This window comes from Phyllopteryx taeniolatus, chromosome 16, assembly GCF_024500385.1.
Source record: "Phyllopteryx taeniolatus isolate TA_2022b chromosome 16, UOR_Ptae_1.2, whole genome shotgun sequence".
In the NCBI taxonomy this organism is placed as follows: Eukaryota; Metazoa; Chordata; class Actinopteri; order Syngnathiformes; family Syngnathidae; genus Phyllopteryx; species Phyllopteryx taeniolatus.
In genome coordinates this window covers 6171542-6184639 of record NC_084517.1, presented here as the reverse complement: position 1 = coordinate 6184639, position 13098 = coordinate 6171542, and the positions used below count along the sequence as shown (strand labels likewise).

Sequence of the window (13098 nt, the reverse complement as noted above, 5' to 3'; positions counted from 1 at the left end):
TTCAGCTCTAACAAACAAAACTTTATTGCAGTACAGTATAAAAACATTTTTTTTTAACCCTGATCTGTCACATGTTAAAGTGTCCATCTGCCCGTTGGTTTTCACCAATATGCCCACATATTGGAAAAATGACAACAGCACACAACTCCCATGTTTTTGTGTTTCATATTATTAATTCTCCACATACATGGCTTCTTTTGTGCGTGTTTCTGTTTCTGTGTTTAAATCACAGATCTTGAACGTAACTTATTTTAATGGCGCTAACTTAAATGGGACTCACAGGATTGAGAAGCTTTTGGCATTCAGTGCCCAATATCATATGTTGTACAGCTTTATAAAACGATTCAATTATAATGGCACAATTCTTCTTAAAACATTTAAAAGAATCCAAACAATTTCTTGTATTTTCTTTTTTTTCTTCTTTAATATGATCCATTTCAAAAATTTCACCAAAAGCAGTTTCAAACGATCGAAAACCTTCATTGAGAACCCATTTCCACATGTGCTCGTGCCACATAATCCCGCCCCAAAATATATTATTATATATTTAAAAAAGAAAAAAAGAATTTTCCAGAATCAGGGATGCTTCAGTACAGCATTGGCATCATTTTACCAAAATGTGCTACTTCTTTTCAACACGCAGTACCCTATAGCATGATGGATACAGTATGCGGCACACAAAACTCGGCGTTTTGGCATAATTCACGACAAGGTTAACTTCAGTGCACATTGTTATGGTAAAGTTTCCACGTTTATCCCATGTTGACATTGACGTTTTTTTCCAAGTCAATATGGTCTGAATAGCTTGCTCGTGAGAACAGGTTGTTCTACTGTAGCTAATAATAGCTAACGCGTTGCGTGCGAGCCGCCATTTGGTCAACTCCGGTTTTACAACGAAGCAACCACAATATCGAGCGGATTCGGAATGCCGCATGGTGACCGAGCAGGCACATCGCAGTCCACTCGTTTTGCTGACACCGAGAAATCGAGTCAACTCAAAGCAACCCCGTCCACCAAAGAAATCATGTGCAGTACCTGTCTGCACTTTACTTCAGAGTATTTATAGCTGCTAGACCAAAAGGAGTCAGAAGCGCCTCACTTTTTAAAGCCCTCGTGCCGTTTGTCCGTTTGTTTGTTTGTTTGTTTGTTTGTTCTTAAGCTGCCTCTCACTTCATTTTTGCTTCAGTGTCTCACACTGAAGACGCTGTCTCGGATTACGGGGCATTTCTTTTCATGGAAAGAAAACCCTCCAGTCACATCAGCTGAGTCCTGGGCACGGCATCCTGCGGGTGCCCCGGGTACCAGTGGGCAAAACTGTTCATGTATCCACCAGAGTGCACCGGTGTGCCTTTAGGAGCCATGCTCATGTCCCATACGGAGCATGGAGGAGTGGAAGACTGGAGCGGGGTGGCCCTGGGCTCTCCGTCTGATCCGCAAGGCCCGCTCTTCATGATCTTCTTGTACTTTGATCGTTTGTTTTGGAACCATATTTTGACCTGAATGACAACAACAACAAAAAAGGAAAGGAGAAAAGTCAAAAAGGAGCCGCACGACACCTGATAACCAGCTTTTCCTATTCCTCGAATATCTGTGTCAATCATGCTTTCTGTCTGTTTTGTTTTAATAACGCCCTTTAATCCTTACATGAATAAGTACTCTGATCCAGCTTTGCATGCTAGGTCAAGAAAAGCGGAGTTAAATGACCCAACATCCCTAATGTCTCTTTATTCCTTGAACTGCGTCATTCAAGCAGGAAGATTGTTGACAATCTGTTCATCTCAAGCAGCACAGATTAGCCGTACGGACGCAATTCGCAATTCAAAGGTTGTGTATTTGAATATCACCGACTTTTTGCGCTAAATCCCATGGAATCACTTTTGTGTGGTTCGATGATTTGTGTGTTTAATTGGCGTGGCGTAGTTCTCCAACTTGCTTGCAAATTGACCAATTGACCAAATGACACGGACGTCGCTCTCAGATTAGTGAGAATATATGTTTGACACTTGTGTCAAACAGGTTTGAACTGCCTTCCGAACAAGAGACGACGATTGGAAACGTTAACACAACCGTGTATCTCAAAAAGTTAAGAAAAGTAAAGCTATTTGATGGTTGTGGATAAGATATTATTCCAAACTCATCCATCCATCCATTTTGTGAGCCGCTTCTCCCCACGCGGGTCGCGGGCGTGCTGGAGCCTATGCCGGCTATCATCGGGCAGGAGGCGGGCCACGCCCTCAACTGGTTGCCAGGCAATCGCAGGCCACATACAAACAAACAACCATTCGCACTCACATTCACACCTACGGGCAATTTAGAGTTTCCAGTCAACCTAGCACGCATCTTTTGGGGATGTGGGAGGAAACCGGAGTACCCGGAGAAAACCCACGCAGGCGAGGCTGGGATTTGAACCCCGGGTCCTCAGAACTGTGAGGTGGATGTGCCAACCAGTGGTCCACCGTGCCGCCTGCTCCAAATTCCATTAGATTTTTTGATAGCGTGCCACCGCACAACAGAAGCGGTCTCATGGCACTTTACACATGGAGCAGGTCTAGAACCAACCACACTCCTCATTTATTCAAAGACCAACTGAAGTTGAGGTTGAAAAACATTTCGACCGTTGGCACATTTACATGACTTCAAAGGGACGAAGGGCTAGTTCGGATTTGAACTCTTTCGCTCTCCCTTTAAATGTGGCGCAATGAGTCTTTCATGGGGACATCTCTCTGCAGAAGAGGGATCCATGCGTACGTAGAGCTGCTGTGGCAACAGACGATGTCACGGGTACCCTTGTGAAATACAGCGAGCTTAAATATGTCGCCGACCGGTCTGCCGATTTGCCGAAGACGCGCAGCGAGCCTTGCGCTTGCATGAAAATCAAGACACGGCCGTTTTTGCGCCGTCGACAAAACTCGAGCCCTACGTTCCCGGCTGCAGAAGCCACCGGAAACAGTGTTAAACGTAGCTCTATATCGCTCAGAGTCATGCGCTAACTCGTGTCTCAGAATGTCCTTATATCATAGTCATGTTTTCCATGCATTTGTAAAGCAACCGAGCTGAACGTCGCCCGCGCTCCAAATAAGCACACTGAAGTACCAGTTGAAACCCTAAAGTGAATGAGCAGAGCCATAAGTAAATCTTACTTATGTCAATCAACAACATGTTAAGTTCAGGCGGCCTCACTAAGAGGATTTCTGCTGTGATCATTGGTTTCGTATTCCACCAGCAACATGGAGTTGACAGCTCCTGAGAGTGAGGGTGGCTAATGACCCGAACATTAGGGGAGGAGGGCGCTCGAGAGCCATGCCAGGTGGCACAGTCTTTGCTTGGGTATGGGGTCAGTGTGTGTGTGTGTGTGTGTGTGTGTGTGTGTGTGTGTGTCCATGCTTGACAAAGGCAACAATAGAGAAACGCTAAGATTCAAGGAAAAACTAAATTAAAAGTTACACTTAAAACCAGATGTTTGCATACAATATAGAAAAACACACATTGGCTTTTTTTTAAATATATATATATATATATATATATAATATGAAATCAGAGTCAACTTTTCCTGTTTTAGATCAATTAGAATGACCAAAAATATTTCTGTTCGCTAAATGCCAGAACAATGACAGAAGGATTTTTCTCGGCAAATTTTCAATACTTTCTTCAAAGTACGAAGTTTGCATACAGTAAGATTACTATGCCTTGAAAGGATCTCGGAAAACCCAGATGATGATGTCATTTTTTTTTTTGTTGGGGTACGGCTAATAGGTTTACTGACTAACATTTGAGACACCTGTGGAGGTATTATTTTGAACTAGGCACACCTGAAACCCACTGCTTCTTTGCAAAAGTCAAAAGAAATCAGCGAAGATATCAGGAAGAGAATTGTGAACTTGGACAAGTCTGGTTCATCCTCGGATGCAAATTCCAGAAATTCCAAATGCACACAGGGACAAACACCTTCCTTTTTTAAGACACATTGTGTGGTATGACTAAACTAAAATGGAACTGTTTGCCATAATGAGCATCATTACGTTTGGCGTAAACAGAGGGAAACGGGCAAGGCTGAGAACACCATCCCAACTTTGAAATACGGGGGTGGTGGAATCATGTGGGGTTGTTTTGCTACAGGAGGACAAAATAGATTGCATCATGAGGAAAGAACATTGTGTGGAAATACTGGCCAGGAAGTTAAAGCTCGGGCGTCAATGGGTCTTCCACATCAACCATGACCTGAACCATACTGGTTACAAACTGGTTACAAAGCGGCTTAAGACTTAACAAAGTTTATGTTTAGGAATGGCCATCGCAATGCCCTTATCTCAATTCAGATCCGAGAAGGCATGCGCGAGCACGGCAGCCCACCAGGAAGGAAGCTTGTGGAAGGATATCCAAAATGTTTGGCCCAAGTCATGCAGTTTCAAGGCAATGGGTACCAAATACGAATGGAATTCATGTCAAATTATGACTTGGACGAAAGTAATGAAAAATTGCTTTAAAAAAAAATCCTTGTCATAATTCTGGCATTTAGCAATTAGAAATAATTGTGTTCATCCGAATGTACAAAAAAGGAATCGTTTACTCTGATTTCATGTCAGACAGTGAGAAAACAATAGTGTGTGTGTCTTTTTATATAGTGTACGTAAACATCTGGTTTCAACTGAACGCGCCATTCACAGCTGCACCTGGGGACGGCGGAGGGTCAGAGGCAAAGTGGTCAGCGTTTGGCTGGCGGCCTAATGGCATGAAGATGAGAGAGACGTATGATGCTAATCTTCAACTGAGTGTGTGTGTGTGTGAGTGCATACGTTTCTATTCTTAACACACATTTAATTACGACAGAAGAACTGGGATAAGCTCCAGCACGCCCGCGATCCGAGTGAGAAAATGGATGGATGAATTTATAAAGTCACATTTCAATATATATATACAACATTTTCTCCAAAAGAAATCTGTCTAAATTTGCACAAAAACCCGAGAGTCCCCCTGATTAAGTTTTTTTTTAATATATATATTTTGTATTTATTTGTATTTATTTTTTTGCTCATAGCAGTGGTTCATTATTTTCTTTTCCACTCATTGAACTGAAAAGCGTGTGAACGTGTTGGAAAAACAAACAAACAAACAAACAAACAAACATGTGTCCCGCTTCTCTCGTATTTGCCCAATAAAGTAGACGGATAATATACAGGTCCGAGCTTTGTGGGGAAAGAGAAAGCAAAATGAACGCCCCCTCTGCATTCCTTCGACTGTGTCTCATATCCGTGAAAACATTCACTGGAAGTTACAAAACACCTTGTTAAAAAACACCAAGGAACATTTGGTGTAAGACCCCCAAATTCTGCGAATGTGAGGTCATCTTGCCAATGTGACTTCGCTGCAGCCAACCACATTCGTCTACTTTGAATCCACAAAAGGGCAGACATACAAAAAGCTGGCTCATCCTCAGCGCCCTGTGTAAACATGCGTGCTTCAGGATTATGATCGAGTGTATCCGATAACACACACGCATACACACACGCACGCCCGCGCGCACGCACACACGCCCTTCATATTTAAATCAACTAAATCCCATCTGAGTGGTCCTATTTGAATTTGAAAAAAACCAAACTACTTTGCACGGCATCACTTCAACGTGTGCAACAAGTTACAAAACTCTACCAACAACAAACTGCAAGACTGATTTGATAGATAGATAGATAGATAGATAGATAGATAGATAGATAGATAGATAGATAGATAGATAGATAGATAGATAGATAGATAGATAGATAGATAGATAGATAGATAGATAGATAGATAGATAGATAGATAGATAGATAGATAGATAGATAGATAGATAGATAGATAGATAGATAGATAGATAGATAGATTGTTGACACCCCACCATTTGTATTTGTTTGTTTGTTTATTTATGTATTTTTAGCTCAGGAAGTGAATTAAAAGAATGTACCCAAGCATGTTTGAGCATTTTCAAGTACACAAACAAATGTATAATACAGATAACACAATGAAGCCCACTTGCTAATTGGTCAGAATCAGAATCACTCAGCCCCTGTGAAGATGTAACGCAAACTCTGACGTCTTATTGTCACTTGCCAAACATCTGCACACGTACCAGTTTAATGATATGTCTCTGAAAATGGGTTTCCTTTATCTTATAGAATTGTTTTCCCCATTGGATACCTGTGATATTGGCACGTCTCACACATTGCTTTGCTAACTACAGGGTGTATAATTAGTAGTTGTTCAAAATGTTAAAATGGTTTTATTGTCAACATGTCATTTGATAAAAGGCATTTATTAATTGATAAGTATATCCAGTTCTCATAATTATATTGAATATTCTGCACGTGTCCCTGAAATTGCTGTCCACACCGTCTAAGAAAGTTTCAGCCACGTTTCGTCTTTCTTAATGGAGGCTGGTTGCATCATCAATATTAACACTTCTGCTTTGTCATTTTCGCCATCTCTGTCGGAGTGAAATATCAATTGGTATGAAAACCTGATACAGATATTGGTGAACAGTATACAGCCAACTCGCTAAGTGAATCATGTTGCGAAATGAAAGTCCACCATGTGCTCGTTGAATGTTAACATTAGCCAATAATGTCCACCATGTCATTTGCTGTTTGCATCTACGACGTCGGGACGTTGTGTTAAACATAAATAAAAACAGAATACAATGCAAATCATGTTCAATCTATATTTCATTGAATACACCACAAAGACAAGATATTTCATGTTCAAACTGATCAACTTGATTGTTTTGAGCTGGCAGAGGTGGCAAAAAAGACTGCGAAAGTTGAAACACGTGTTTGGAACATCCCGCAGGTGAACAGGCTCATTGGGAACAGGTGGGTGCCGCGATTGCTTCCCTGAATTGCTCAGTCATTCACACGCAAAGATGGGGTGAGGTTCACCTCTTTGCGAACAAGTGTGTGAGAAAGTAGTCCAACAGTTTAAGGACAATGTTCCTCTACGTACAATTGCAAGGAATTGAGGGATTTCGGCATCTACGGTCCATAATATCATCAAAAGGTTCAGAGAGTCTGGAGAAGTCACTGCATGTCAGCGGCAAGGCCGAAAACCAACATTGAATGCCCGTGACCTTCGATCCCTCCGGCGGCACTGCATCAAAAACTGACATCGATGTGTAAAGAATATCGCCGCATGGGCTCAGGAACACTTCAGAAAACCAATGTCAGTAAATCCAGTTCGGCGCTACATCCGTAAGTGCAACTTGAAACTCTACTATGCAAAGCAAAAGCCATTTATCAACAACACCCAGAAACGCCGCCGGCTTCTCTGGGCCCGAAAAGTGTTCTGTGGTCCGACGAGTCCACATTTCAAATTGTTTTTGGAAATTGTGGACGTCGTGTCCTGCGGGCCAAAGAGGAAAAGAACCATCCGGACTGTTATGGACGCCAAGTTGAAAAGCCAGCATCTGTGATGGTATGGGGCTATGTTAGTGCCAATGGCATGGGGAACTTACACATCTTTGAAGGCACCATTAATGCTGAAAGGTACATACAGGTTTTGGAGAAACATATGCTGCCATCCAAGCGACAGCTTTTTCACGGACGCGCCTGCTTATTTCAGCAAGACAATGCCAAACCACATTCTGCGCGTGTTACAACAGTGTGGCTTCGTAGTAAAAGAGTGCGGCTACTGGACTGGCCTGCCTGCAGTCCAGACCTGTCTCCCATTGAAAATGCGCGGCGCATTTTGAAGCCAAAAATACGACAACTTTTGAACAGCTTCAACAATCGAGTTGATCAGTTTGTCTTGTCTTTGTGGTGTATTCAATGAAATATAGGTTGAACATGATTTGCAAAATCATTGTATTCTGTTTTTATTTATGTTTAGCACAACGTCCCAACTTCATTGGAATTGGGCTTGTACATTGTCAGCTTGCAGTTCATTTCTAACAAAAAACATAAATAAATCAATAAAAAACACAGAGAGAGAATTGTGGGAGCAGTTTTAACAGGATAAAATCTACGTAATACAATGAATATGGAGTTCAATAGAAAGTGTCATGTTTTGTGGGTGAAGTGGGGGTTTGTCTCAAAAGCCCCTTAAAGTGACAGTGACCCAACGCTGACGGCGACCGCTCTTTGCGTGTATGCGTTACCTGCGTCTGCGTCAAGCCCAGTTTGGCGGCCAGGTCAGCCCTCTCGGGCAGAGCCAGGTACTGCGTTTGCTGAAAGCGCTGGTTGAGGGCCTGGAGCTGCAGACTCGAGTAAATGGTCCGAGGCTTTCGGATCTTCTTCCCGGTCCCGTTGAGCCGGAGCGCTCCGTTTTCTAATATCGCGGTGGGCTTCTCGTGTTCTGGTTGAGGAAGGTAAGAGAGCAAAGAATACCTCAGCAGATTCTCGAAGGCCTCATTGCGTTGCAGTAACCGAAGCGGCGAAACGCGTTTAGCGTACGGGAGATAATATTTACCATATTGACTCAAAAATGAAAACAAAGCAAAAACCTTGCGAAGACGCTATCGTTTACAAGTGCATTTGAATTGCTCCCCGTACGCGAGTCATCCCTCGTTTTTCCCGGAGCTTCGGTTCCCCACCACCCCTGCAATAGCTGAAATCCACTAAGTAGTGACCACATATTATTCAGACATGTCTTATAGCTGTATGAACCTCCCCAGACTCTTCTCCACACTGATATTAACCTCTACCGTACTTTTCTCAACACTTTCTATACTCTTAAACACATTTTGAACTCTTAAACATACAGCAATGCACAGTAGTGCAAAAAAAAAAAAAAAGACATTTTTTTTTTTTTTTTTTTTATAATGATGGGAGCAAAAATGACATCATACATTGGAAATCCAGCGTTACGGCGAAATATATGCGATACAGATATGGGCAAAAAACGTGTCGCTCATGCAAATCAACAGCCGTGTGTTCCGCCATTTGCAAGTTCACGTGACGTCGGCCGACTTGCTCAGCATCTTCCGAAACATCCACTTGGAGATCTGATTTTCGAAGGTTTTGGGTTTTTTTTTTCTCAGGTTCTCAGGCCAGACCACAGGTATCCAACTTAAGGCCCGGGGGCCACATCCGGTTTGCTGCATCTGCTTGAGTGACCTGTGAACGCGCCAACTTCCATGATTCTTGATCATAACCTGTACCCAAATTTCAAATTGTCATATGTAATAAATAATAATAATAATAATATTTTTCCCCGAAAAAGGCCTTTTTTTTGTTTTTTTTTACAGTAAGTTGAACAACAAACTCTTGTCCTCGACTCCTGATTTCAAAACTAGTGCTTCGATTGGTTGTGTATCTGTAATAATATGATGAGACGATGAAACTTTGACAGTATTTGGTTGCAACAAAGCGGCCTGCAAAAATGACTTTGACACCCCTGCGTTATTTAAAAAAAAAAAACAAAAAAAAACAGGCGTTCTATCAACGCCCCCCCCCCCCCCCCAAAAAAAGGCAAAACTTTGATCCCCGCCAAAATAATGGATTGAAGCAACGGGTCCGACATTTTCTCCCTGTACTTCGACTTTCCTAAATTTGCACGCATATTTTGCAGGTTTTAGTTGTGTTCATTTGCGCGAAGCAATTGTATTTTCGCACAAGTCCATTTGTTCCGTTGCAGAGCAAAAGTGTGAAGTTCTGCCAATGAATTGCGGATTCTCGGCCCTTCTTTTTTGGCTTCCCCGCCGCACGCAAACCAAACGCGTGTTCTCGTCTGCTGCGGCCGGCAAGAAGAGTTGAAATGAAAGCACAAATTCGTAAGCATTGACAAATGGACGCGTTGACTTGTTGTTGCAACCGTTTTTGGGGACGGGAGATTTTCAGAAGAATTCAGAATACGATTTCCACTGCAATTGCTTTCAACTTGATTTTAGCATCCTGTCAACATCTGAGCGTGTAAACAACTTAGCGAAATAAACAAGGTGTTTTGTTTTTTTTGAATTTGAAAACTTTTTGCCAGAAGCGGCAGTAATAACATGGATAGGCCGTGATGGACGGACAAGGGATGCTTCACTTTCGATTTAGCATTTCATTTTCTAAATCGAACCTCTCTAATAAATTGCATTCGTTTCTATTTCCAATTTCTTTTGAAATCCAAATGGACATTTTCTACACACGGACAAAAGCACTTTGTTTCCGGTTGCGCTTTTCCTTGAAAATAATCCAATCGCAAGTTTGAATGATGTCAAGATGTTCGAGTTCAATACAGTCGAAGGACTTTTGTCAGCGTTGTTTTTTTTTGTTTTTTTTTGCCAGGCTGCGTCACATCAATAAATAAAAGAACTGCTGAAAGTGGACACGAGCCGGCGAAACAACGGACAAGACAAATGAGCGTCGGGAACCCCCAAAAGGGGGCCCGCGGCCACGCAGCGCGGCGTCAGACGTCGAAAGCGACTTGACGTGAAAGCCAAATGGAACTGGCACCCACCTTGCTCCTCCAGTCTGGCGTGCGCCATGAGCGCGCCGCCGTGGCCTCCGTGCGCGTAGGGCAGGTACGAGCCGGGTTGGTGCGCGCTCACCGGGCTGTGGTAGGACGGGTACCCGAGCGGACGGCCGTAGGACGGCGCCGAGGACTGGAAGCGGCCGTCGTGTTGCGCGGCGGCGTGCAGACCGTGGAGCTGGTAATGACCGTGCGCTAATCCCGCGGGGGGTTGCTGGGGTCCGGGGTAGCCGTGCCCGCTGAATTCCAAAAAGGCCGATTTGGAAGGATCGGGGGGGACCGACGCGTCTGCCATCGAGATCATAGTCATCGTCGGCCGCTCAGCGCTCGCACCTCGCCACGATAGAAAGAAGGCCGGCGGAAGCCATTGGACGACAGAAAGCCAAAAATCAGGGGGGCCCGAGCAAAGTCCTATGAAAGCGTGCGCGTCGTCCTCCGCAGGGAGCGCTCGCAAAGCACAACACGTGGCTCCGAGCGGAACCGGACTCCTGCGATCAAAAGCATTTGCAAAATGCTGGAAAAGAGCGTCGAGCAATCGATTCGGGGCGGGGTGGGGGTCCGAAATGACACGCGGATCGTTTTAGGCTTCACCGGGTTCTGCTGCTGTGTGCGCGCGCGCGCGCAACTGCGCGCTCATTGGCTCTGCGTGGATGCGGTAACACAACAGCGCAAAAAGTACAACAAGCTCGTCGCGGCAATTCGAATTGGCTACTGCGGCCTTTGCAAAAGTCCCGAATAAGTCCAAATCACGAGCGCACAGCAACTTCGTGTTGCGGGCACTTCTTGATCACCGCAATTTGAAATGAACTTGAAAAATAGGAGTACATTAATAACTGTGAGGCGTTTTTGGAATTTGCTTGCTTACATTTTCCCCAACGAAGTGCCACAAAGACGTTGGAAAAGGATCATTTCGCAATCTCATTTCTATCGATGCCAGAAACACGTGCGCGCGCTTACAGTTGAACGGACGTGTGCACTTTGAAAATTACAAATACGCGCCATTTAGAAAGAAAAGCTAATAATAGTCATAGAAAGTGCATGATTTTACCATCAAATAATTTAAAGTATTGAATGTATCTTGCGGAAAAGGAGGTGCACGCACACACGCGCGCGCGCAAAGATCGTATTTACAAATGAATAGAAACTTTTTCATCATTACTAACTCAATACTAAACGAATGTGAATTCTATTTTTCAAAAAAAAAAAATATTCTCCCTTTTCAGTTATTTTTTCATTTTCCCCCTTTTAACCCCCAATAATATTTGTCATGCTTCAACATCAAATTGAGAGCTTTAAAGTCACCCTTCAAGCTGCAAACGAGAACAGGACAACGAAGATGCACTTTGCTTCCCACGTTGCTGCTGTGCGTTGTCGCTTGTATGGAAGCAGAAGAGGTGGAGAATGAGGCGTTTGGGGGAGTTGGTTGCATTGCACTTTGGAGGCACTTTTTGTTTCCTGCCTCGCGTGGGCAAATGGGGAAGAAGTCAGCTGGCAAGACTGTGTGGAGTGATGCAACACATTTCTAAACTTCTCATATCATCAAAGAAAAATGGAATATTACAAGGCCAAATCGTGACACATTTGCTGCAACGCCAAAAGCGCTCAGTGCCCTGAGCTCACTTCACGAATGGGTCACCCCCTCTAGTACAGAATCTTAACGAAGCACTTTTCACCTGGTTAGGCACAACTTGCAAACATATCGTCACCCACTAAAAGACATTTACAGGAACATAATCTCACCCACTTTTACTCTGCACAACGGACGGTAAGCACAGCAACTGACAATGGATCCCACTTGTGGCTAATGATGTGAAGAACAAAAATGGTATATATATATATATATATATATATTAGGCAGTTTAATGAGCACTGGTTGCTGACCTTTCGCTATGGATAGAAACAATCAGAGAGGCCGAGGCAGGCGATTACGCACTTCAGATGAAATACACGCAACCGGCGTGGCGTGTAAGAAAAAAAGTGACGTTGTGTAACATTATGTCCAGTTTGAACATTAACAATGCTCTTTTAAAATAGGACAACAACAAAAAACAATTGTACTTGTATGATTCAATTGCAATGTATTGCACAACCGTTCAACTTTGTACCTCTATTGACAAAAAAAACCAGAACAGCTGTTCTTTAGGATTAAATGCAAATGTGTTATACTCAAAAAGTTAAATACAACGCAACTATGCTTAACATACACATACTGTTCTTGTTTAAAAAAAAAAAAAAAAGTCACGGCACAGACATAAAGATAATGGGACTGTCACGATTTTGAGAAACATCGGCGCAACGTATGCGGAAGTGTTTGTTCTTCTGCGTTTTTGTTATATCGCGTGTGATTACGCCAGATTGCTGCCTTGGATGACCTGTTTCAAAATTGCCACACCACACACAAAACCGTTAAATGCCTCAATTTCGATCATTTCTTTTTACTTTTGAAAAATCCTCATGTGTGGCACCAAGCTTAGCATGCAGTTTGTATATTTAAATGAGTGATTCTTTAGCATACCACTAGAGGGAGTCGGCATACCGCCAGTGGTCCGAGTACCGCACTTTGAGAATCCCAGTTTTCAAGAAACAATTGAGAAAAACAAGGTGCAATTTGGCAAGCTTCAATTTGTCTTCTGTCGTGAAGCAGGATGAGTTCTAAAGTCCTTTGTGGCGCCATGCGGG

At 43.2% G+C, this 13098-nt stretch overlaps 1 protein-coding gene across 1 annotated transcript; it reads right to left on the bottom strand.

Annotated features, from left to right (window-relative positions):
* LOC133466290 (homeobox protein Dlx4a-like) lies at positions 1–11144 on the bottom strand. Its single transcript, XM_061749844.1, has 3 exons — positions 10408–11144; positions 8123–8319; positions 1–1496 (listed from the first exon to the last, which is right to left on the bottom strand). The coding sequence occupies exons 1-3, from the start codon at positions 10727–10729 to the stop codon at positions 1254–1256; spliced, it is 762 nt and encodes a 253-aa protein (XP_061605828.1). The 5' UTR covers positions 10730–11144; the 3' UTR covers positions 1–1253.
* Positions 11145–13098: the final 1954 nt, after the last annotated feature.

Coding starts and splice junctions, on each gene's coding strand:
- LOC133466290 (XM_061749844.1), bottom strand. CDS start 10,729: ATGACTATGATCTCGATGGCAGACGCGTCGGTCCCCCCCGATCCTTCC. Junction 8,320..10,407: donor CGCCAGACTGGAGGAGCAAG/GTGGGTGCCAGT, acceptor TTCCTCAACCAG/AACACGAGAAGCCCACCGCG. Junction 1,497..8,122: donor TGGGCTTGACGCAGACGCAG/GTAACGCATACA, acceptor GTTGTCATTCAG/GTCAAAATATGGTTCCAAAA.